At 39.1% G+C, this 25,844-nt stretch overlaps 2 protein-coding genes across 12 annotated transcripts in view; one reads left to right on the top strand and one right to left on the bottom strand.

Moving 5' to 3' along the window:
• Window positions 1-13,063, top strand: part of COL4A4 (collagen type IV alpha 4 chain) — a 64,619-nt gene extending 51,556 nt beyond the window's left edge. For 2 of the 3 annotated variants that reach the window (XM_015276987.4, XM_015276986.4), the window contains exons 38-48: window positions 791-862; window positions 1,648-1,776; window positions 3,204-3,311; window positions 4,111-4,266; window positions 4,956-5,054; window positions 5,425-5,433; window positions 6,375-6,506; window positions 8,440-8,556; window positions 9,473-9,661; window positions 11,194-11,480; window positions 12,281-13,063. In XM_015276987.4, coding sequence (XP_015132473.2) covers window positions 791-862; window positions 1,648-1,776; window positions 3,204-3,311; window positions 4,111-4,266; window positions 4,956-5,054; window positions 5,425-5,433; window positions 6,375-6,506; window positions 8,440-8,556; window positions 9,473-9,661; window positions 11,194-11,480; window positions 12,281-12,544 — 1,562 coding nt within the window. In that variant the 3' untranslated portion in view covers window positions 12,545-13,063. The remainder of the gene's footprint in view (window positions 1-790; window positions 863-1,647; window positions 1,777-3,203; window positions 3,312-4,110; window positions 4,267-4,955; window positions 5,055-5,424; window positions 5,434-6,374; window positions 6,507-8,439; window positions 8,557-9,472; window positions 9,662-11,193; window positions 11,481-12,280) is intronic. The other variant, XM_025153677.3, reaches the window with a different exon arrangement.
• A 6,314-nt stretch (window positions 13,064-19,377) lies between these two features.
• RHBDD1 (rhomboid domain containing 1) overlaps window positions 19,378-25,844 on the bottom strand; it is a 31,068-nt gene continuing 24,601 nt past the window's right edge. For all 9 annotated transcript variants that reach the window (XM_040706047.2, XM_046898625.1, XM_015277001.4 and 6 more), the window contains one exon: window positions 19,378-21,520. In XM_040706047.2, coding sequence (XP_040561981.1) covers window positions 21,402-21,520 — 119 coding nt within the window. In that variant the 3' untranslated portion in view covers window positions 19,378-21,401. The remainder of the gene's footprint in view (window positions 21,521-25,844) is intronic.

The raw sequence follows: 25,844 nt of genomic DNA, 5'->3' as shown, positions 1-25,844 counted from the left end.
TAACAGGAATTCTGACAGTATTGACCAATGAATTGAAGGCTAATATCCAGTCTAGGCTGTCCTGCTCTGGAGGGAAAAGCATCCCAATTCTATTCCTGTCTGAAACCCATTGTCTAATTGGTTCCTATCACCAGGTGCATCTTTAGCATGATTAACAGACCTAAATATTGCATTCTTGTTTCTCAGGTGAATATCCAGCCGATAGGGTCTCCCTACTCTCTCCCTCCCCGCTAGTTTTAAACAAAAACCAAAGTATAATAAGAAAACATCAAAGATAGCAGTATTCATCAATTTCTAACTTAAAACCTTAAGAATACAATTGATTTCACACTGCATTTTCTAATTTGTGATAGCTCCAGGTTTAAATAGTAGTACAATTTTGAGTTCTGGTTTTGCCTGGATAAGAGCATATAACAGAGTTATGTGGTGATATGACAGCTAACTCTGAACTACTTCATCACAGGTAGCAGTAGTACTCTAGCCACAGCAATGAGATTCAGTATAGAGTAAACTAGTTCACACTGAGTTTCACGCTGCTAGCTGCAGTGTAGAAATAGGATAAAAGTATATGTTTTCTGATTGCTTTGATATGAAACTATTATGGGTGTTATTTTCAGGTTTTACACTCTTTCCATTCCACGATGACTGCACTGAGGTGAAATGTGATCTCTTCAGGTGCCAATAGGAATCAAACTCAGGAAATGCCCTGCTTTGGTCCAGAACACGTCAACAAAAAATACGTAACTTTAAATTGCTGTGGTACTCCTTAATTCCTGCAATACCTCTTTAGGTCTTCCTGGACTGCCTGGACTGGATGGCTTGGACGGACTAAAAGGTCAAAAAGGTTCTGCAGGAGCTCCAGGTAAAGAATAGAAATAGCCACATAGAACAGAAAATACGCTCTTATATAGCTGAATGTATGAGAGATGATGCACGTCATTTTGACATTTGTCTTGCCCAGAAGTAATCATTAAGTGTCAGACTAAGCTTGCAAAAAGAATGTGAAGTGTGCCTAATGACACACCTGCAGTTATTTGTGAGGACAACTTCCATTACTCAGAGTTTTGGAATTTTTCAAGGCTGTTTATGATAGAAATGTTCAGTGCAGATGACTGCAAGTAGAACCAAGTTTCTAGATTTTTTTTTTTAAGATGTAGAAAGTAAACTAACAAATTAAATGAGACTTACAAAATTGCAGCCTCGTTGAAGTCAGTGGGAGTTGTGGCAAGAACTTCAGAGGAGCCAAGATTTCAGTCATGCTGCTCTATTTGCAACTTTCATAAGGTGCTTCTAAATCAGTATTCCAAAAAAAAAAAAAAGATGCTTACCATCTACCTAAAGATTATAGCTTTATACTGAGAGAAAACTAAAATTTAGGAATCTGTAACCCATTTATATTTCAAATTAAAGGTAATAATGACGCTATATAAAATAAACCCTGAAGAGCCATAAAGCAAATATTACTTTCTTTGAAATAGATGAATAAGGACTAGATTCCACAAAACTTGAGCTTGGCCAAGAGAAAACCAGAAAAACAGTGCTAGGCAACCCTTGCAAAGAGGAACATCTGCAGCTGCTGTTTCTGTTCTGCACATCTGTATTTGTAGTCACTGTAGGCTTTATGTACGTAACTCTTTTCCTATAAAGGTCAAAGTGAAACAGGGCGCCCAGGATACTCTGGAGAACCTGGACCAAAAGGAGAGAGAGGTGAACCTGGATGGCCTGGTATTTCCATTCCAGGCACCCCTGGAGAAAGAGGATTCCCAGGATTCCCAGGTAAGAAAAGGTTTTCTCCTCAGTGGCGCTCTGCAGAGTTGAAGTGAAGCTCATACGAGCTCTTCCCTGGTTAGTATGAACACGAATACATGCAAGGAGATTCTCTCACTAAAATAATTCCTATTAAGAGCATTTATATTACAGGAGAGGAAAGAATGAGAACAAAAAACGATTGACTTGGACAGACTCAGGAAACTGCTAGGTGGAGCTGCCTCTTGGGGGAAAAAAAGTACCTTAAAGAAAGAGTGCAGTAGAGCTGGTAGTCAGATAAACACAGTAAATCTACTATTCCAGTGTAAATGCAAGATGGAACTGCATCACAAGACTGCTATGAGTATTCAAAGGGCTTGGTGATGTAGGAATTGCATGGAAATAAGAAAGAATTGTGCAGAAGATGCATTCAGAACCCAGCTGGACAGTCCCGTGCAAGCTGCTCTAGCCAACCCTGCTTTGAGGAGGGAGTTGGACCAGGAAATCTCCAGAGCCCTATTTCAGCTTCCACAATTCCATGATGAAAAACATTAGTTTTGTTCTACCAAACCTTACCACAGTATCAAAAAAAATCTAACTGATATGAATTCTGATAAAGTGAATTATTTTCAAATGAATACGGTCAGTTTTCTCAATTCAATCTGTTTGTAAACAGAATGGTTGAGAAAAAATAGACAAGTTTCATTCTAAGATATATTAACACTGCTTGGCATGAAATTGTCAAGGCCTCCCATAGCATAACTGTGTCCAGCTTTGACAATTTAAGAACTCACTAAAGAGTAAATGGAAGGGTGGAGTCAAAATACAAGGTAGAAGAAACCAAATTATTATTTAGAAAAGATAAGGCAGCAGAGTACAACACATGCAGATCACCTGCTAGTTTCCAGAACTGTTATGCAGAGGATGGTAACAAATAACTTTTCCTGCCTGTCGCATATAAGGGTACTAATGTCTTTGTCTGCAAAAATTCAGACTACAAATAAAACAAAATAGATTTACATGCAGAAAGTTTATCTGGTTCACTAAAATTTTTAGAAAAAGGCTGAACTCATTTTTGTTTGGTCCAATCTGAGACTACTTATCCTGTTCCTAGGCAGAGTGATTTTGTAGTCCTCTGTTGTCTTACATTTTTATCATTTCTTTGATTTCTAGAACTCAAGAGCAGAATTTTATTTGTGGCAATATGCCCAGATATAATGGTGCACTCTTTAGTTAAGTAGATTAAATAGAAAGCATTAAAAGTTCGAGAAGATAAAATATTTTCAGTGACACAAAATGTCTTCCCAATCACAGGTATATTCAATACACAAGTGAGAGCATACACAACCTCTATGTCCATGACATCACATATCATCATTCCTTTAGTTAGTAACTTATCTCTGTAATCTTAAAAGAAACCCTTGCTGTTTTGTAATTGTTTTAATATGATCCTGTAGGTAGAAGAGGACCTGTTGGACCCATTGGACCTAGGGGACCATCTCCCAGTAGTGCTCCTCCTGGTCTTCCAGGTGATCAAGGACCACCTGGTTTAGATGGCATCAGAGGTATTTACAGCCAAAAATTTCATATTTATTCATGTAAAAAGCCCCTTAGTCTGTTAGGAGTCACTGATTTGCTGCCTGTGGATAAACATATATAAGAACATGTGGAACAAAGAAACAGATCAGTGCTGCAGTGAATAGACAGGAGTGAACAATGGATAGATCCCCAGAGCAAGAATAACACAGGTCTCCACATTCAGTTTTCTGGTGTGTTTTTCTAACTCTATAGAAGTTGTATTGCTACAGCATATCTTGATTTCCACAGAAGCAAACCAGTAAGATTACTGGCATCTTCTTCTAGGAAAAGGCATGAAAGACATTGTGCATAGGCCTGCCATACATTGTGAAAAACTTTCTGACCTAAATCCAGCCTTGGAAAAGCTAAAACTGGCAACTCATTTGTAAGAATTTATACAGACCTTACTTCTTCCTATAGACTCTGGTGCTGAAGTAGTGCTTTTTTCAGTTCTGCTGACCAATTCCTTACCTCGTCCAAAGACTTCCTGTTGTAAAATAGGAGAAGAAATGGAAGGATAAGTGACACTATAGTAAAGAAAAAAAGAAACAATGTCTCAATATAGGCAACCACTTGCCACCTTTTGTTAGAACAGAATCCAGTTTGGGGAGCTATTTGTATTAATTTTTCTTTACAGTGCCTCAGAGAAGGACCAACATGAATATTTCCAAAAACACACAGGGATTGTCCTGTGTTGCAGTGGAAAAAAAATGTAGATGACAATGGAACATAACTATTTTTAGATGTTAATGCTTTGCATATTTAAGAATTTATGTCTTACTGAAGGTCAGCCTGGGAATCCTGGTCCTCCTGGAGAGACTGTCTTTGTACGAGGAGATCCAGGTGACACCGGTATTCGAGGGGCACCAGGCATTCCTGGACACCGAGGGCTACAAGGAGCCAGAGGTCTGCCAGGAAATCAAGGAAGAGAAGGTCCAAAGGGTATGATCTGAGATGTTTTTAACTAGCAGGTGTATTTATACCCAGCTCTGCGCAACTGAGCCTTATGTACATGAGGCCTTGGGATTGCCATTGGAGAGTTTGCTGTAGCCAGATGGCAAGGGTATACTGGAAATTTCTTAGCACTGCCATTTTACCTACAGAAAAGATGGAGCTGCGGAAGAAGGCTAGAGTAGCCAGATTCATATGGATTATTTCCAGCAACTTTCCCAAAGACTCCCCTGCCAACCTGTGATTCTGAACTAAAACTTAAGTTTCCAAGATAAAGCAAGCCTTGTCTCTGTCTACAAGGGTCTAGAGAAACCATGGAAGCTGCAAATGTGTTTGAGCTAGGTGTCTCCCAGCTTTCCCATAGCAGTGTTTTGGGGATCTCATCAGATTCCTTAAAAGTTCAAAAGCATGGTTCTAAATATTCTGCTTCCTCCACACAAATAAGCCCTACTTACACAAATAATCCCTACTTACACAAATCCCTTCCAATCTCTACTAAAACAAAAGTCAAACTACAATTCACTTCAAGACTAGGGAGATAAAGGGTGCATTACTTTTTGCAAGACAACAGAGTTGATCTGTCTTAAGCATTTTTTGTTACTCAAGCAGCCAGACATCATCTTATTTATGTGTTCACCTTGGAATGCAGCTACACATCTGCACAACTGTTTTCTTTCCAGGTCCAATGGGAATCCATGGCTTACAGGGTCCACCTGGTGCTGTAGGACAACCAGGAGACCAAGGTTTTCAAGGAAAACCTGGTCCTAAAGGTCCCACAGGTACTTATGAACTTGTTCCTCATTGGCACTCAATTGTAACAGTGATCTTTGTATTCATACATAAAACAATCTTACTATTTTTCACTTGTATAGAAACAATTTAAGCAAACTCAAAAAAATCTAAATGATTTCTCATTTGAGCTATGTAAAGACTTCCGAATTATGTGTTTGTTACTCCATATAAGTGATTTCAGTTCTCATTCCATTCTTTATTTTTGAGCTGTGTAAAGATTTCTGAATTACGTATTTGTCACCTCATATAAATGATTTCAGTTCTCATTCCATTCTGTACTCTATTTGCATGTCTGAAATTTGATTCCACTTGCACTGCAATGGCTGAAATCTGCATTCCATTTTTCACATCCTTCAGGGTTCATAGGTAAGTTGATGACTATTGGTTATTGTTTGTAAGGATTTCCTTCTGTATAGGTGTACTACGCACTTACAGGAAGGTATTTTTGGCTTGGCTGGGATAGTAGATAATGCCACAACAACATAGCGCTAATAGGTTTTTCACGTAAACAGTTTGTGCTTCCAAGTATATCATAATACTACTACACTGAGAAGAAGCCTTGTGCCATGATGTCAGTTAGACATGAAAAATAACTTCCTTCAAATTATTTAACACTTTTTTCGTTGTATTTTTTTTTTTTTTTTGGAGAGGGTATGTTACACTAGATACTTTCTAACCAAAACCTTGAATCCTAGACTGAATTAGTACAGACAGAAACTGAGCTCTTAATCTGTCTAAACCAACACAACTCTGATTTTGTTCCAAAATACCAGGAGTTACAGCCAATAGCTATAGCCATATAGCATGTAGCTATAGCCAGTAGCTCCTTGTAACTTTCAATACATAAGTGTGTCAATTCTTTATTACTACTATGAATGGAGATTGTGGGTTAGAAGAGTTAGCGCTCTTTCTTTTGCCTGCTTGTTGAGGGTTTTACAGTCGCAGAATAAGCAAAGTACTGTAAATGTTTACATGTGCTAAGGTGTTTGAGCTGAAGTTAAAGTATCAAGTTTACTTAGATCAGTTTGGGTCACATTAAGACAGAAACTGCACACCAATTGTTTGAAACATATCAGTTAGCATACACCTGATAACACATGCTTGCCATGCTGCTAAATGCTGTTCTTTAAAGACTGAAATTAAAAGCAGCGAGCATAGCTCAATGTTTTAAAATATTAAAGCATGCACTTCAATACTAAAAACAACTAACAGGTGTGTTGATTTTTCACATGGGAGCTATTAGTCATTTTTTCTGTTGTCATTTTAATGTAATTTAGTCTAATTTACTTTCATATTGCATGCAACAGGTGAGCCTGGTGAACCAGGAAAAACAGATGACTCATGTCCTGCAATCCCAGGGCCTCCAGGGGAAGCAGGACATAGAGGAGATGATGGTTCTATAGGATTACCAGGGCCAATAGGTCACCCTGGACCCCAAGGTAAGATTGTGTTTTGAAATCTTAGATGTTTGTTTTCAGCCATTTAGACAAGGAGTTGGAAAGGGTCACTGCACCTTCTCTACCTTTTACCCTTAAAACAGTGGTCTGCAGAAAAAGGTAGTGTGTTGGTTAATGCTGAGGATGATAGGCCAGTATGGCTAGACCGGGCTACTTGAGTCTGCCTACACTACATTCCTCTTTTCCTAGGCCAGGGAAGGCAAAAGCATCATGAGGCACTGAGAAAAATAAATTCTTCAGATGGTATTTTTCTTTTTACCAGCAAATAAAAAGCAATGCCTAGAATCCCCACTACCATTTAATATTAAGTGGTGGCTTGGCCCAGACAGGTTATATTCAGATGTTAAACATATCTTTAAATTTCAGCAAAACACAGATTCATAAAGCCATGCTATGCTAACCAAAGTCCTAAAAAGATGTACCAGTGATTCCAACAGAGTTGCCATCTTCTCAGAAAAACCACAGCAAATCTGTACTGTGTCTTCAGTTTAGGTTGTATCTAAATGTAGTGTCCTCAATTTAGGTAGTGGGATCCCTCCTACGGTTTGAGACATTTCTTACTTGGACAAGTTTGTTGTGGTAACTGCACTGAACATACGATATCTCCAAAGGAAAAAAATAAAAAAATAAGAATGTGTCATGTGCTCCCAGTAGATTCCCTGCAGGGGTCATTGCTCTCATGAAAGTGAGCATAAGGCAGTTTTCAATGAACTATATCATTTTATACAGCTTAATTGATTTGCCAACAAAGAGGTGTTTCTAAGTTGAATTTCTGTTTTCATTCTGTATATCCTTAAAACAGTTTCTGTAAAATCAGACAGTGCAATGATACGTATTTGCACTGGTTTTTACAAAAACCACTCTAGTAATGCTTTTTCTTTCATTAACACAGCAGAATTCCAAACGTTCCTGCTGTGAAAGCTACATAGATCAGAAACAGAGGTTTTACTGGCAGAATCAGTGTATATTACTAAACTTCCGTTACTTGAACCTTGGCAAAACAGCTATGCAACAGCAATTGAAAAGCTGTTCAATTGCTTTCCAATTTTCATAATGAAAAGGTAACATGGGGAATGGTTGAATGCTGTAAAGCAGTCTCAAAAAACAGTCTGCAGGTTAAATAGTATAGCTTGCAAGGAATTATAACCATTAATTATAACCAACTCCTATGCTAGAGAAAGTTGTTTTTCACAAAAATTGGAAAAACACAGCCAAGTACAACAATATCTGACAAGTTCAGATTGCGTTTAAAGTAGTCAGAGGGGTATCGTTATCTGTGCCCTACATATGAGATATCTATTACTGTGTGACCACGCTTTATTATCTGCTAATGTGTACAAATGTGTTTGTATGTGAGAAATATAAAAAAGCCTTTGCTCTTCCCCACTGAATGTAATCCAGTTCAGCTGTCTCTCTCTTTTCTATTAATACTTGAATACAAGCATTGCTTCACAGGAAGTTCAGTAATGTTTAAAAGCTTTGTTGAATCAAGTCCTAAAAGATGAAGGACTCCCATAGTATGAGTTATAACACATTACATAGAAGAAATACTAATGGCAATTCTGCAATAGGCTTGTCATAGTAATGTTTGTCACTGGTTTTACTTCAACTGTAAATCATACATATTCCATAGAGAGAATATAAAACCTTATCAGCAGTTACTGTTATTAAATTCTCACCTCTGAGCTACCACTGCAGTCACCAGGAGAATAAGTTGTAAAGAGAATTCCCAGCAGAAAGCATTTCTGCACCTCTCTGTTCCTTAGGTGTTGTTCCTTTGTGGCATCATTTCTGCTGACCTTTTGCATACTGTGTATGTTTGGACAATGTACTAACATTAAAAGGAGTTACACTGAGTTATATTGAGTTATATAAAGGCATTATATTAATGTGAACATACTTCACATTTATCTAGGAAGGAAAGGTGAAGAAGGGTCATGTGGCCTGCCAGGTCAAGATGGCTTACCAGGAGCACCTGGACCACCAGGTGACCAAGGGCATGTGGGAGAGCAAGGATATGCTGGACCACAAGGTAAGAACAGTTTCTTTTTTTTTTTTGTCCATTTACTGCCATGAAATGGGATAAGCAGATACTGCAACTTCATTTTGAAAAGAACTTTGCTGATATTCTTGGATAGTGGTGGCTCCAATTCCAAAAACTTCTAAAGACTCAGCAGGAGTTGCAGCTCAAGAAGTATTGGATTTCCTATCTGTGCTATTGCTGCAGCTACCCAGACACATGACTTCTTGGAGGGAGATGTGCAGGATGCACAGACTAAGTTCTCCTTACTCCCCTAGTTCACACGTGGATACATCAAACTCTAATCCAAGAAACTATGACACTTCTTTCTATCTTAGTTCAAGCACTGATAGTGACATTTCTGGTTACCTCCACAACACAAGAAATGCCTCTTGAAAGAAAATTCATCTATGATCAATCAGGCAATAAACCACACATACTTAAACGTCATTTATCAATAGGTATGCAACTCTGAGACAGGGCTACTAGTGCAATTGTCCAAGTAATTGAAATTGTATTTCAGCTCTGACAACTGTTTAATAAATTACAGTTTAACATGTGAGGAAAATGCATTGACTGTTACAGCAAGGATTTAAATTCAGTCCAAAGTAATCCATGTGACTAAGTCTGGAAGATCATTGCCCACCTCAGATCATTTCTTCATAGGCAAATATCCACGCAGCACAGGACAGAGGCACAGTAGTAATGCCAGCTGTGAAACATTCTGTACAATTTAGTTCTTTTCTCTCTGATAACAAGGATAGCATGAGTCTACTGGTGTATCTATTGACCATGACAACCTCTGAAGTTTGTATTAGATTCAGAAACCCCTTGTTGAACACTAAAATACAGTAAAAGAGAAACGTTCCCACTAGCTACGTGTTCCTGCAAGCAAATTCACTTTACCTTTTCTTCTGTGTACAAAAAGGTCCACCTGGCCAGACTGGTATCCCAGGACCACCAGGGCCCCATGTTAGATCTTCAAGTGGATTCTTGCTCGTCCTTCATAGTCAGTCAGACAGAGAACCACTTTGTCCACAGGGGATGCCAAAATTATGGACTGGCTATAGTCTGCTGTACCTGGAAGGACAAGAGAAAGCTCACAATCAAGATCTTGGTATGTATTGTAGTATATGATAATTTCTCTCTGGGTAAGGTCTAGGATGGTGTGATCTATGCAGTGAAAGACAAATCAAATAGACAACAGTAAAAAAATCCCTTACTTATTTTCTGCAACATAGAACCATTCCGAAATTAGTAGTGGTTTGCTTCACCCATCCTGGCTAGCCACTGGGGGCTGTCTTTGGGCTCACTGGAGAGAGTCTCTTAGATCATGGGCAGACTGGAAAAAATAGTGGCTTAGGTTAGATGGTTATAGTTGGACAGCATAAATAAACTTTACAAATGAAATGGTGCATCATATACAGCAGAATTTTGTGCTTGAGTCTAATTTTTTATCTATTTGTTTTCAAAAAAGAAACAAATGTCTCCCAAGGACAGTTATTTCTGGAGTTTTGAGACATTTCTTCTACATACACAATTTGGAGTAGAGTTAACTGTCTAAATTAACCTAAAAAACCAATTGGCTGTAGTTCACAGAAAAGTAATTTTCTAAGTTATTGTAATCTTGTTCTGCAAGAGGCAAAGAGATCTAATAGGAGGAATGATTGTCCTTACTGGCTGAACAAGAAAATATTTAAGAGTTTAAATTTTATTTATTTATTTATTTTTAACCACAGCAGTGTCACTTTGAAATGTTTTCACTATTACTATGTGTTTGGTATTCCTTAGGATAACCACGGTTGGTAACAAAGTGTCTTATAAAAACAGTGAGAATATGATCTATGATCCAAGGAAAATAACATCCTTGCTCCCTGTGGGTTCTTTTCTCAGGCATTTTCCATACACAGGCTACTCCAGATCACGTATTATTACTGGTACAGTATATTATCAGTGGTAAACAAAATTGGCTTCTGTATAGAAACATCACTTCTGTAAAAAAAAGACATTAGGATTTGTGGGTATTGGAGAAATAATACCTCATACAAAGTTCAAGGCACAAGAGAAGTGTTCACTGGATAGGTCATCACAAAACTCTTCTTAATTGAATTCTGTGAGAATTCCACTTTGAGAGTCTGTGAAACTTTTTTGGAATGAAGTAGAACAACTACTGAGATTTCAGCTTAATGCACTGGTAGCAAAGGTCTGTCATACTTCACAAAAAATTTCTATTTATCAGAATTGTTTTTTTTTTCCTACCACTTCTAATGAGTTCTTAAATACCTGATCTCCTCTTAAGTCAGCCGCCACCTCCTGCCCAACTTATTTTTCACTATTGGCACAGCTACGAAATTTGTTGTACCTGTTTCCCATGGTAACAAACTGCATCATGTTTAAATGCTAGATTGCAACACCATTCAATGTTATTGAAGAAATGAAGGTACCGATTGGTTAAAAGTAGTTTGCTTACAATATAACTGGTTTTGTAGGAAGCCTGGGAGGTTTAAAATACCTGAATGACATAACCCCTCTAAGACCTGTAGTGCTGCAGCAACATTGGCCAGAAGATTATTATCAACATACTAAAATGAAGTGATGAAGTTTTCAAGTTTTCATTTTGTTGTTGTTTTTCATTTGTATTATTTTCAGGTCTGGCAGGATCTTGTCTTCCTGTATTTAATACCATGCCCTTTGCTTACTGTAACATCAACCAAGTTTGTTACTATGCCAGCCGAAATGATAAGTCCTACTGGTTGTCAAGTGCCGCTCCCTTACCAATGACACCACTGTCTGAGGAAGAAATACAACCATATATAAGCAGATGTGCTGTATGTGAGGCCCCAGCCCAAGCAGTAGCAGTTCACAGCCAAGATCAGTCAATTCCTCCCTGCCCAATGAACTGGAGAAGTCTTTGGATAGGATATTCTTTTCTGATGGTAAGTTTCTGGGCACATGAATTCTTTAATACAGCCTTTGTGTTCTAAAGATTCAAACGAAAAAACTTCACAAAATGAAGGTCAGTTTCAAAACGTGTCTGTAGCTATCTCTATTATGCTAAAGTCATAGCCTTGAGCTATACATTTCTTAAAATTGCCAGGATTTTTGCGTACTTGTCCCATAAACAGTGGAATTTTCGTGTACAAAGACACTTCAGGACAGTGTAGAAACAGGACAGGGAATAATGGTTTTAAACTAAAAAAAAAAAAAGTAATTTAGATTAGATACAAGGAAGAAACTCCTTACTCAGAGGGCGGTGAGGCACCAGAACAGGCTGCCCTGAGGAGCTGTGGATGCACCATCCCAGGAAATGTTCAGAGGCCAGGCTGGATGGGGTTTTGAGCAACCTGACATAGGGGAATGTATCTGTCCCCATAACAAGGGGGGGGGGGGGGGGGGAGTTAAATCTTTAAGGTCTCTTTCAACTCCAAACATTCTATGATGCTGTGAATTAGAAGTCCAGGTCTTTTCAGTGCTGTCTTCTAGTCACATTAGAAGCAGTTTAGATTGAAGAACATCATTTAGAATCCACTTGGATTACTCTTCAGCTTGGTAAGTACTACAAAAGTAAGAGAGCTGGTCCCAGACTTCTGAGATTAGAGATTTTGTCCAACAATCGAAGTTGACTGCAACCTGAGATCACAAAACAAAATTGAAAGCAGTTAAAGAAAAAGAAAAATTAAAATCATATACATATTCTCCACACACAGTTAACAAGTTCTTTCATTGTTCCTTCCAGCACACTGGATCTGGTGATCAGGGAGGTGGGCAGTCCCTTATGTCACCAGGAAGCTGCTTAGAAGACTTCAGATCAGCACCGTTCATTGAATGCCAGGGTCAGCGGGGAACTTGTCAGTTCTTTGCTAATGAATACAGCTTTTGGCTGACAACAGTGATGCCTGACTTGCAGTTTGCATCAGCCCCCTTGTCAGGAACTCTTAAAGAAGGACAAGAGCAGAGGAAAAAAATCAGTAGATGTCAGGTATGCCTGAAACATGATTAACAAGTGAAACAAATTAATAGCTAGAGTGAGACGAAAAACATGCTAAAGACTTAAACAGTATTTAATATGTAAATATATTTTAAAGTGTGTAACTCTTTTTGCTTGAATGGATATATAAGATGGAAAGATGCATCTATTCAATTTCATTCACCCATGTGCACATATGTACAGGTAGTAAAATCCAGTGTAAACTACTGGAGTCCACTACCATAATGGGCAGGTAACAAGCTGAACTTGCAGGGTTGAATTAAGTCTGGAATACCAAGAACACAGTACATGATTATGCAAGATAGTGGATTTCCTGTTAAAAGTGGCATTTAGAACATAATATGGCATATTATAAAGAACTGTCTCTTAAAAAGTATATAGGTACAGATGTGCAAACACCCAAATGTCTTCAAGTCCTAGAGCTGAATTTCCCAAGCTAAAAGAAATTTTCCCATGCTGTTTCTGAGGGAAGGGGAAAATGTAATTGTTAAAAACACATGATTACACATAATAAAACCAACAAAGATCAAAGTCTTTTACTGCTGCTGTACCTAACAAAACTGTGAAAGAGCTTAATTGAGATTTCATAAGTAACAGTAAGTTGCAAATCCATTTGACAGCAGATTATGTAAGAAAATAAAATTAGATGAGATAATGAAGCCTTAAAAAGCTATATTTATATTAGTGATGAATTTCATGAGAAGAGGTAAGTAAAATTATTAAGCTCTAATCCAAGTAGTAGGAGACAACAAAGCAGTTTTTAATACTAATTGAAAAGAAATTGTAGCATGCTGATGAACTTCTAAGTGAGGAATATAAGAAGCATTTGTAAAATGTTATTAACCATTGTTGGGAGGGAGGAGGCTTACTTAAAATTATTATTTTTGGAAATACACCACAGGAATATTCATCACCTTTCAGAGTATTATAGAGTGACTACCTAGATTCACTTTTTATTATTGAAAGTGTTGGTTATGAAAAATTTTATAAGCTTAAGCACTACTCACTTTCTGGGGAAAAAAAAGCACCTATTCCTTTTTCATTCAGCTATAAAACCAGAAAAACGTATGTTTAAATTCTGATAAAAATACTGAAAAGCCACTGATGGCATATGGAGAATTCATCTTGTCCAGAAGGACCACAAATGCCCCTTTTACCACTTACTAGGGAGGAATAAAACGTTTTTCCAGCATTTCTAATTTCAGTGTGTTCACTAAGAGAACACAAGCAGAAGGATTTCCAGACTGAGATGCAAATCCAGAAGACCCAAAATTCAAGGAAAACTCCCTCTAACGCCATCGCAGTCATCTGATCAGCCAGCTTACAATGTGGATACACAAAGTCAAAAAGCAGGAAAAACACAGTCCAGCCTCAGCCATAGGAGAATAAAGCAGTCAGAGTAACTCCAAGTGTAAAAACATCAGATTGCAACTGCTTTCAGACAAAACCACTCAAGCCATATGGATCTGCTGTGCTGACATGGCTGTCTCCTACCCTCTCACCCAGGAAACAGAGCCTTCTTGGGACACATCCCTTTACCCACCTCTCATGGGAAGCATTTGGGATCCTATCTTCTCACTGGCACAGAACCCTCAGTTCACTGCTCAGTGACCACAGCTGCATGTTCTTCCCTTCAAATATGGCATATCTCTTTTTTTGAGAAGGGAAAAAGATGCAGAAAAGTCTTAAAGTCTTAAGACGCAGAAAAGTCTTAAAAAGATCTGTAAGAATCAAAGATGATAATCTGGAATCATAGAACTGTTTAGGTTAGAAAAAAAACCCTTAACATGAAATCCAACCACCAACCTAACACTAAAAGCTCACCACGAAACTACATCACTGAGCACCACATCCACACATCTCTTAAAAACATCTGGGGATGGCAATTCCACCACTGCACTGGGCCACCCCTTCCATTGCCCAACCACTGGACAGCAGGAAGAATTTCTTCAGGACAACAATCTAAACCTCCCCCGGCACAACTTGAGACCATTTCCTCATGTTCTGTCATTTGTCATGTGAGAAAACAGACCACCACTCTCTTTACCACAACCTCCTTTCAGGCAATTACAGACAGCAATGAGGTCTGCTCTCAGCCTCCTCTTTGCTGAGCCAAACAGCCCCAGTTCCCTCACATGTCATTTTCTAGTTTCTTCAGCAGCTTCATTGCTCTTCTCTGAATCCATTCCAGCAGCTCAATAACTTTCTCGTGCTGAGAGGCCAAACTGAACACAGCACGTAAGGTGCAGCCTCACCACCACTGCATACAAGAGAACAATTCCCTTCCTTGCTCCTGCTGACCACTCTATCTGATGCAGGTCATGTGCTGTTGGCCTCCTTGCCCACCTGGGTACACTGCAGGCTCCCATTCAGCTGGCTGTGACCAGCACCCCGGGTCCTATTCTGCAGCTGACTTTTCAGCCTCTCCTCTCCAGGCCTGTACTGCTGCACGAGGCCACTAAGGCCCAAGGACAGCAACCAGCATCTAAATTAGCCATTTCAAAGCACTTTACCGTTTTGGTCATGTTCAATTTTAAATGATCTAAAACAATTGTGTTCTACGATTTTGAAGCAAAGTTTTTGCACCTGTGTCAGCTACATTTTACTGTTTACTATGAAAGCATTGGAGATATATATCTAATCTACCACTGATAGCTTTGAATGTCTAATAGCTACATAGGTTTGTCTTGCATTTAGCTGATGGAGGCATTTGTCAAATATCAGATTTAATTCAAAATGAAGTTGCAGATGAAGTGCTTAATATTATAAAGCACGTAAGACAGACTAAATTACAAAGCAGATGTACTCTAATTCTGCAATCATTTGTCCACTGAGTGTACACAAAAAAATAATTAGGTAAATTATTCATATGGGATCTAATTATGAAATTAAATATAGAACAGTATAGCTGAAATAATTCTTAAAACAGTTTTAAGGCAATACCCCCATGCTAGTCCTTATGGCCCAAGTACCGTTGCATTCAAGAGCTTTGGATCTTGTGTATGTCCCACAAAGCAGCAAAGATTTTCCTACACAGCAGGAAGATATTAATAGCAACACCAAAGTACTCTGCTGGCTGGGCTTTCTGGTCCACGGCATTGCAGCCATTCAGGATTCCATTTGGACAGAAGCCCCAGTCCTCGGGGAATACAAATGTCCTATTGCATTCAGTAATTTAACTATGGATGTATGGAAGTGCCAGTGAGGTTACCTGTACAGAACTTGCTCCTAGGGCTAAAACTGATGTGAGCCTGGGCAAGCAGTGACAGCACAGCTGTTCTTCCTGAAAAACCCACTGAGCACTTACTGGCACAGGGCAGCAACAGCAGATACAGCTTCATCAGGCTACCAGTGAGAGGGAATGGAACAACAGTAGAGTATTCCCAGATCAGAAAACTACTTAGACTTATTTCCAGAACCACACTATTATATGCAACAAATTCAGGTAAAAGCCTTCCAGGATTTTTTCCAGGGTAAACTCTTAACCAAAACAATTCTTTCCTCCTTCAGCTGGTTTGTAAGCACCAGTGAAACAACAAGTACTAAAACAGTCAAAGAAGTCTGGTAGTCTACTCTTCTTTCTTATTGTGAAAATGACATTAAAGTACACAGGTACTTGGGTAATTGAGGGGAAAACAGAGGTTGGTCTGATTGCATCACTTTCCCTCCCAGAATACAGCTGAAGATAGCCAGTTTACTATGACAGTGCAAGCTCTCTAGCACAGCACATGAGACCGTACCATTAACCCTCATCAATTCTGTAAGCATTGCCAATGTCCAAATGCAAGAAACAAACCACGTCCATCTGGGCAGTTTTCTTTCTGGAGTTCCAGACAGACCACTGTAAATGAGATCACTCTACAGATTGAAGCCCGGTCTTGTAAGATCTTGCACAAGCAATCCCAAAATAACTTCTAATTGAATTCAGTCTGCCATACTTTAAAGAAAGGCTGCAAATGAGGACTTCTGTTTAATGCTTTACATGCCCTCTGGAATCAGCTGTCTGGGCAAGAAAGAAAAAAAATCATTCAAGACCATAGGGAAGATGGGTCAATTAGAAGTAATGGGGAACAGTTGCTTGAAAGAAAAAGGATTACTTAAAAAAAAACAGTTGTGAAGAACAGTGAGGAAGGGATCTGCCATGCCTCTGAGATGATAAAAACTGTTACACAATTGCTTTAGTAAAAGCTTCAGCAAGTGAAGGAATTACTTCCCCAGAATGAGCATCTATTTCATGGCTGGATACTATTGCAGAAATCGGCATTTTAAAAAAGTAAACATTAGAAGTTGTGCCCACCACAACCAGCTGGAAAATGAGCACAGTAGGGGAATCCTGTCAGCAGCATTCACACACCGCTCTGTGTCCGTACCTTTCATCCGCTTCATCCAGATGGTACAAAATATATTGGAAGCTCAATTAGAGGTGAAGTTCTGTAAGTGTTAAATGGAGAAACTGCTCCACATCGTTCTGGAATTTATATAAACAGACGGTTCCCCAGCATAATGCAGATAGCCTTCAGCATCTAGAAACCTCTGAGCACATCTCACCTTTTCAACCAGCACAGTGCTTGGCTGCTTCTCAAAAGGAGATGAGTCTGTTGAAGGCTTTGTTTTACAGTTACAGTGAAGCAAAAGAAGATGCAAAAGAAAAAATGAATACTGATTTCTAAAGAAGCACACACAGCCTGCCACTAATCAGTCCTCTGGTTAGGGCTGCCAAGCAGAGAACCACCACCGTGCGTTACCACCTCATAGTCTACCGAAAGATTTAGAACGAAGTATTCAAACCCCAAAATGACATCACGTTCAGGTTGGTAAAATAAATTTTTGCTACAGAAGAAAACAAGATCTTTTACAGAATGTAGTCTTCCATGCCGTTGTAACATATCGCTGTTTCAGACACTCAAGTCATTTTTCCACAACGGCCACTCTGAGCTCAGCTCTTCTTCAAATCTCCAGCCAGAACGGCAGTGGGAAGGCTGACCTCTGCACACCCTGTATTGCAAAGACTGTCAGACACTGCTGAATTACAGTTTGCTCCAATGCAAATGAACAAAATCTTACCAAAACCAGATGAGTTGCACTGTTAACAGGACAGCTGAACTTAGCTAATTAAGAACAACACAGTCCACCTGTTAATTAGACAAAGGAACATAATAGCTTTCTCAGATGCTGTATGTATACACTGGAACTAGTTTTGAGGAATCAGCAAAAAAGGCCATCCCACACTCATTAAAACTGTACAGATTTAGGAACCACTCCTTACATCACTACATACAGAAGGAAAAGACAAATTGCTGGACTCACAGGCGTGGTCTTCCTACCTTCAGCTCTCAAATGATCCTTGTAATGAATGCTTGGGTGAAGGACTTAACTCAGCTGAACACCCTGCAATAATGCAAGATCAAGTAAACAGTAAGTTTTAAACTCAGATATTTGTCTAACCTGCTCCATAAAGACTATAGAAGGCAACAGCAGAATATATGTTAACTTATTACAGAGCTCCACTAGTTAGCCTTTTCTCACATTCATTTTGCTGCACATTACAGTTTCTTCTTGTAAATGAACAAAAGACATGAACATAACTCTGTTCTCATACAGCAGAAGACTGCTTCTATGTGTATCCTCAACCTCATGTCTTACCAACCCACTGCTTCAATCTTTGGATTGCACAGGTGAATATAAGTAAAAATACCCACACCAGATGAAATGTTACTGAAAGTTCCCATTCTCCAATTTTCTCATCTCTGAGCTCACTTACATGAGACACAAGAGTTATACCCTTTAGGAAGAGTAAGTTTCCTTTATAGACAGTTCTATAACTGAAGGCTGAAAATTGTTAACATTTACTTACCTGATTTAAGGTGAAAACAATGGAAGGGAAGCAGGACAGATTTTGACCTAATTTGCAGCCTGTGTTAAGAACAGTATCACCAGTGACACTCTAGAATGATTTCTCCTGCTGTGGTGATTTACCATTTTGACAGTGTATTTTAGGGCACTTTTCCCCAAGAAGTGGTACTAGCAGGAGAAAACAGCTCACACAAGAATACGTTTCACCTTTGCTTAAAAGACAAAAGAGAAGTGTGTGGGGGGGGGAACTGAAAGTTAAACACTGCTCTTTAATCACATCTTACTTTGGGCCTGCAATAGACCCATATTTATAAGCAGTATGATGTTAGGTCACTGAATCATTAGGTTTCAGGAACAGGCCTGTTAACAAGCCTGCTGATTGGGATTAATTAGCAGTGTAGGATTTCTTGCATGGTAACTTATCACTGAGGTTGGACAAAGTGCAAAGCATTCACAAGAAAACACAGCACCTGAAACAAACAAAACAAACTTCAGGTGTCAAAAGCATTGGTGCTTTGTGCTGTTTGTTGTTGCTGTGTGCCTGGGGGGTTTTGTTGTTTTTTTTTTTTTTTTTTAATCAGAACTGCTCTTTTTTTTTTTTTCTTTTAAATCCTAATTTTAAGTAGAAACTGTCAGCCACTGAACAGAAAATAGTGTAGAATTACCCATTCACATACATTAACCTTAATTTTAGCCCTCGAAGAGACAGCAGTACACATGAATGTTAGGAATTCACCTGTGACTTTCATTCACCAGCCTCAGTGGATGTAAGTCCCTACAAAGGGATCACTCTAAACATTTCCAAACCGCTATTAATATTGGAACTTTCCAGTAATCCGATCCCCAAACTTCCACCGAGTTCAAAAGAAGCAGGAATAGTCCCAGCACAATTAATCTGCCCCCTCAGTATCACCATTCTTCATTTCTAACAATATTATGGCAGCTCTGTTTGAAATATATGCTGTAATTAGTATAATGAGAAACAGACACTGTGAAATATAAAAAAACTTTATTTCAGTTTTTTATACAAAAAATGAAAACAGCTGAACTATTAGAGCTGAGAGGTTTTCTTAAGGATTTAATGGCAAACATTCAACAAAATGTAAGTACAAGGAAGTTCCTGAGTTACTCACGTGGTTGTAATCATGTTCTTCATTTTGGTTTTTGTTCCACTTCTTTCAACTAAGTAGTGAAGCGCAGGGGTTTTAATTAAAATAATGGTTAGACAGTAAATTGCACAAGCATTTGACCAGTGCATTAAGTTCTGTCTGAGGAAACAATACTCCTACTTCCTCCTTTACACATCATTATTACACACTGAGCAAGATGTGCAAACTCTATGCTTTTTTGGTATTTAACTAAATATCAGAAAGTTAGCCTGCTGTAAGGTAGGAGTATCTGCTGTTTTATTCTGCAGCGACTGAATATACTGAAAAACAACCAAGGCACACACATATCAGGAAAAAAAGCAAGACAAAGAACACCATAATTCACCATTACTTATCCTTTGTTTTAGAATCTGACAAAACACTGCGTATAATATCAACAGCGTTTTTATATCACCTAAACAACTACATCCAAAGTCACACCGCATTCATGCCTTTGACCCTTGAAGCTCATACCCAGCATAAGTGTGCCGCTGCTGGGCAAACAACCAGGAATAGGTAGGAAGGTGAAAGAACGGCACATTAGTGGGAGAACAGCTTATGTGTTTCACAGCAAATATAAACTCCCCCCCACATACATTAATAGCAGGAAGTACACTCTATTTAAACCACATAATCACTTTTTTTCCCCCTTTTACACTGTTTTACACTCAATCCGTAACTTCATAGAGAGACAGACTTCATATAGCACAAGTTGGTGATCATATCTCTGAAAAGAAATCATTACATTGCTAATCCTAGCACCACATTATGTGAATCCTAAAGAGTTTCAAACAATCCTGTGTCAAAGGACAAAAATCAAATCATTTTTGTTCAATCACACCTCTTCAGGTCTGAAAAGAGTTACGGGAGTATCTTTCAGAAGAATTTTTTCCCATAAACAAGAAAATTAAGTCTAGGTAATGAATGGTTTTTCAGAATGATACTCAAAAAAAAAAAAGCTTCAGGTTTGTTAGTTAACATTGCTGAACAGGCAGATACGCCACCAGCAGGACAGCGAATAGACGGCCTGTGCACAGGGACAGCCGGGCTCCCACCTCTGCTGTCAGCTACTCTGGAATTAAGTCAAGAAATGCTTTTTAGAAAATGAAGAATTCCAGGTGAACTGTATTAAGGCAAGACCTCCACCAGCCTGCAAACTACTACCACTGCTCACTGGACCTCAAATGAGATACATATAGAGTCGAACAGCTGAATTTCTATAGCTCTATAAACAACATATGCACAATATAATTCAATATAATTTCCAAACCTTCTTAAAAAGGAAGACAGGTATTCCTAAAAAGTATAAGTTAACAACTAAATCTATTCCTTGTATGGCTTATGCATCTTCCTTTCCATGAAAACTCTAAGCCTAGACTCATGTGATCCAGCCATCGTCCTCATGGCAGTCTTTTCAAGTGACAATTCATGTCCCAATCCCAGAAGAGTTGTTCATCTCAAACCAAAAATATGTAAAAAAGAATTGCATAGCTTTAAATTTACATTTTAAAAGGGTTTATTGGTTTTTGTGGGGGGTTTTTTTTTGTTTCTTTTTTTCTGTGATGAAGAAAACCTGTTGTCTAAGAATACCAGCAGTCAAAGAGCCAGGCGACACAGAAGTTCAGGGAAAGTTTGGTAAAAAAAAAACAGTTCTCTTTCATATATAAGATGCGTCAAAATGGAGTGACAAAGATCACATTTTGATTCCCAGCTCATTTTTATCCAATTTTGAGCCTAAGCTCACAAAATCTTTTGCAGTTTTGGAAATCGCAGTAAAAAACAAAACGAAGAAACCCAAATAAATAAATTTGCAAATATTTTGGTAATTCTGAATATCACTGTACAGTTTACATCAACACCTGCTGCTGTCATTGCCTCCAAAACCTACGAAGCCTCTGCCTTCGCATTTCCTCTTCTGAGTGCTGCTCAGGGGGGAACCAAAAACCATAGGGTCGCCGCTCATTATTGTATGTTGCTCCACCAAAATCTAAAAGGCAATGAAAAACAATTGTTATTTCGTTCTGTCACTTGAAAAAAATGCACATATACCCTGCAATCCCAAACATCGCAACACAAAGGAAACGAGGCATCAAATGTTTCCAATTCCAATGGTTTGGGACTATCCATTTCCAACAAGTGCTCTTAAAACTCTGAAGTGGAAAATAACAGAAAGAACACTCCCACACCCAGAAGTCTAGCGTGCGTTACGCATTTTTCACAATCTCCACTTCATACAGTAAGCTCCAGATTGTTCTAATATTTAGACATCCTCACTAGCCACTTCTGGCAAAATAAGCTTCTGTATTTGCTTATATAATAGCAATCCAACATGCTGACCCATACCAGATGCACATACAGCTCCATATTCAGTTGGCAGCAAGCAGTTTTGGAAATAAACTACATTTGGCATGTCAGCTAGAGAGAACTGTAAGTTAAAGTGAGCAGAAATATCTCACCAAGACTGAAGGAAGGTTCTCTGCCCTGGCACTGCAGGAGAAAACAGCGCATGCAAGAGAAAACAAAGCAAAGCAACTGCTCCAAATTCACATTAAGTTACAGAGCAAAGAAGATTAAAAGGTTGTGGTTACACACAACCTCAACCAATGGGCCTTGAGAAACAAAAATGAGAAACCATCCTCTGAGCTAAAGCACAGCATTCAGGATAAACAAATAAGCCTTAAAAATAATGCAACAGTCTTTGTGATACTTGTTATTTCTTAAACGTCCACCTCAGGATCTCATTTATATCAGTACAAACAAACACTGAAAACCAAAGGCAAGCATGCTATCACGCTCATTTTCAAAATAGATTTTTAATTGCAGTTTGGAGTAAGCAGGTGAGACCCGTTCACATCACGTCTTCACAGGAAGTCCAACGTACAAAGGGGTTCTTCTAATTTCTTATTCATTTAGAAGAGCATTTCAATTTGCAGAGCACTTGCCTGATGCAGTGTTTTGTGAAAGTACTACAACCTGGTCAGAATTTCTTCTGTGCCTGCCAATGGGGAAGCTGTGGGAAAATGCACCCAGAGATAGCTGTAGCTGCATACCAGTGTTTGGGCAGCAACAACAGCATCAATGTTTAGGAAACGAGATGCATTGGGTGAAAATATCTTTTAAATTCATTAATAGAAAATTAATTTAATGCACGTTTTAGTGCTTTATCTTCAGTTTGTCCCTCTGTTTTAACTGCCAGAGACAAATCTGAAATTAAATTTAAGCTTGAAACGTTTCATCACCCAATGAACGTTCCTCCTGGAGTGATAAAGCCCAATAGCTCCAAATTGGAAAGCACGAAGCAAGGAGGTCAGCAGACATCAGAGCCTTCCACAGTAGCACAAAGGGAAAAAAAGGCCCAAGAATGCCCAACGAATGTTCTAAAACCAACATTTGTGAATGCCTCATACTGCGAAACATATTGGAGTACAATTTTATCAGTGAGTAAAATATTAAACACTGCATTTGTTACACTGTTCTCAGTAATGATGTTTATGTCAGTGCATGAAAGTTTCATAAGATAAAAAAGAACCAAGAATTGCAATATTTAATTGATATGTTACACCTGGGGTAAATAAATAGAAAATATCAGTAAGTTAAGACTGATCAGGCTTAAGATATGAATTTTGACATATGAAGAGTAATACAGTCAAGACCGTAAATCCTGCAAATGGCTGCACCATACAGCATCAAAACTGCACTGTAATGCTGATTTTTTTTAATGATCATTAAAACACTTCAATTAAAAAAACATTTCCTGTCACACCACTGCCCATTGAACACCGAGGTGTCTCACGAAGTCGTGGATTTTTCTATGCAGCATCTGTGGGCAGGTGTTACTTCAGAAACCAGATATCATTTGCAAATTGAGACAAGTTCTGGCAGAGTGCCCCAATATCCGCTCAATTCATTAAATACACGGAGCTCCAATAAGCACTAGAAACGGAACAAGATTTTATAACAAGGATGCAAAACGCTCCTTGATCTGCTGACACCCAAATAAGACCAGCAGCGTATTGTGAAACCTTCGTGAAGAGATATTTTTGTACATCAAACAACGCGCTGAGGAGTGAAGTTGTTTCAGTGAGCTTTAAAATAGGAACGTAAGTATACAACTGCATATATCTGAATTACCCCATTACCCAAAATAGTTCTGCCGTCTTTTGTAATTACAACAGAAATATTAATGAAGTAATGTCCTTACCTAACCAAAATATTTATAGGCCATGCTGTTCAGCAGTGGTAATTAGGCCACAACCGCACAACAAGAGAATGTAATCTTTCTGACACATCAGCAAAAAACTTCAGGACTAATGGGCTTTAAGACTGCATTCACAGTATTTCAGAAACAGCAGCAACAGCAGAGACAAAAAGGACACAGCACAGAAATTGGAGCATAGCACTAAGCCTTCGCATACCATATTTTAAAATTAATTCGACTGTGAACAAGAAATGTCTCCTGTGCATATGGAGGATACTCTCTTACTGTGAGAGTTCAAGGCCAGGTTGGATGGGGCCCTGGGCAACCTGGTCTAGTAAATGGGGAGGTTGGTGGCCCTGCCCGGCAGGGGGGTTGGAGATTCATGATCCTTGAGGTCCCTTCCAACCCAGGCCATTCTGTGATTCTGTGTGATTCTTTTGTTGCTAAAGTTTACAGCTAGAGGACCAACAATAGAATGTAATTGCAGGTAGTCTAACTAAATCTCTATTACTGCAAAACAGATAACACTTTGGTAAACATTTTCACTTATTATTAAATACACATTGTAGTTTAGCTAGTAGAAAAACTGCTCTACACTTAGAAGCCCAGGACTTTCAGGCCAGAAAGATTAGAAGAGCTCATACACCTGCTCTGCATGGCTGCACTTCAGGCACTAGTTGTAGCTTTGGGCATGGCAATATAAGGACATAAAGCTCTCATTAGAGAGCATCCAAAGGAGAGCTGCAAAGGCAGAAAAGGGTCTGGAGAGAAGGAGGTGTGAGGAGAAGCTGAGGGCCCTGGGTTTGTTCAGCCCAGAGCAGAGGAGCTGAGGGGAGCCCTCACAGCGGCTGCAGCTCCTCACAGGGAGGGGAGGGACAGCGCTGAGCTCTGCTCTGTGTGACAGCGACAGGGCCTGAGGGAACGGCATGGAGCTGTGCTGGGGAGGTTCTGCACCACAGGACAGTGGGCACAGCCCCGAGCTGCTGGAGCTTGAGGAGCATTTGGACAGTGCTCTCAGAGATAGGGTTTGGGTGGCCCTGTGTGGAGCCAGGGTTGGACTTGAAGATCCTTGTAGGTCCCTTCTGAATCAAGGTAGTCTATAATTCTGCAACCCTAATTTACACTTCCACAAGGCTTAAGGATCACTATATCGGCCTTACCTTTGATTTCCTGTGACTGAGGTTTGTGCAAGTAAGAAATGAACAACTTGTTGGGGGAACTGCAAGGTTTATAGGAAGCACGGTTACGGCAGGCTAATTATTCTCTCTGAATACATGTCAACGGACACTACTGTACTTGACAAGGAATAGCCCATATCACAATTTCTAGTTATTCAGAAGAACATTTATCTGTTGAATGATACATGAATGTGAGCCTCCAACCACACACAATGCAAACACAAAGCAACCACACCACTCCACAAAAGATTTCCAGAAGCACTGGAGATGTTGATCACGGTGTGCAGCAGCTGTCTCTGGCAGACAAACCAAACCCAGCAGGCCAGCTGGCAGTGCCAGGAGGCCATTTGCTTAGCCTTCACCTACACACTGCTCTCTAAACCAGATCAGATCTAAGGACAATTTGAAACATGACATCCTGTCAGTGTAATAACAAAAAGCCATAGGATGACTGAAGCGATCGTTTTTCTCCTTTGCGTTAAATGTGGTCTAAGGAAGAAAAATAAGACAATCACCATGCGGAGTTTTCATTCTGCCTTTCATACCCACCACAGAAACACTGCCTCAAACACTCAGTTCCTCCTGCTCTCTGAAGTAATGGCCTCAGTTTTAGGTTAGGCAATAGGACTTTCAAGAGCTTCCAAAAGCGTCAGAAAGATTGAGCATGAAAGGTGAAGTTGTTCTGTATGCTGCTGCACATCAACAAGAGCAGGGAATGTTTGTGCATTTATCATATGTGTATAATTATAGATACTTGTTTTTTTAAATGCAAGGTACAGACTCAATAGAAAAAAAATTAATATAGAAGAGATGCAAACCAGAACACAGCCTCAGGACTGTAAGGACGTAGCCAGGATTTTGGCCAACAAGACAACAGGAGATTTATACTTTCCACGAAACTACTAGAAAATACTTATTTATGTAGTCCGACATCA

The sequence above is a fragment of the Gallus gallus genome, chromosome 9 (assembly GCF_016699485.2).
Source record: "Gallus gallus isolate bGalGal1 chromosome 9, bGalGal1.mat.broiler.GRCg7b, whole genome shotgun sequence".
In the NCBI taxonomy this organism is placed as follows: domain Eukaryota; kingdom Metazoa; phylum Chordata; class Aves; order Galliformes; family Phasianidae; genus Gallus; species Gallus gallus.
This window is presented reverse-complemented; position numbering and strand designations above follow the sequence as displayed.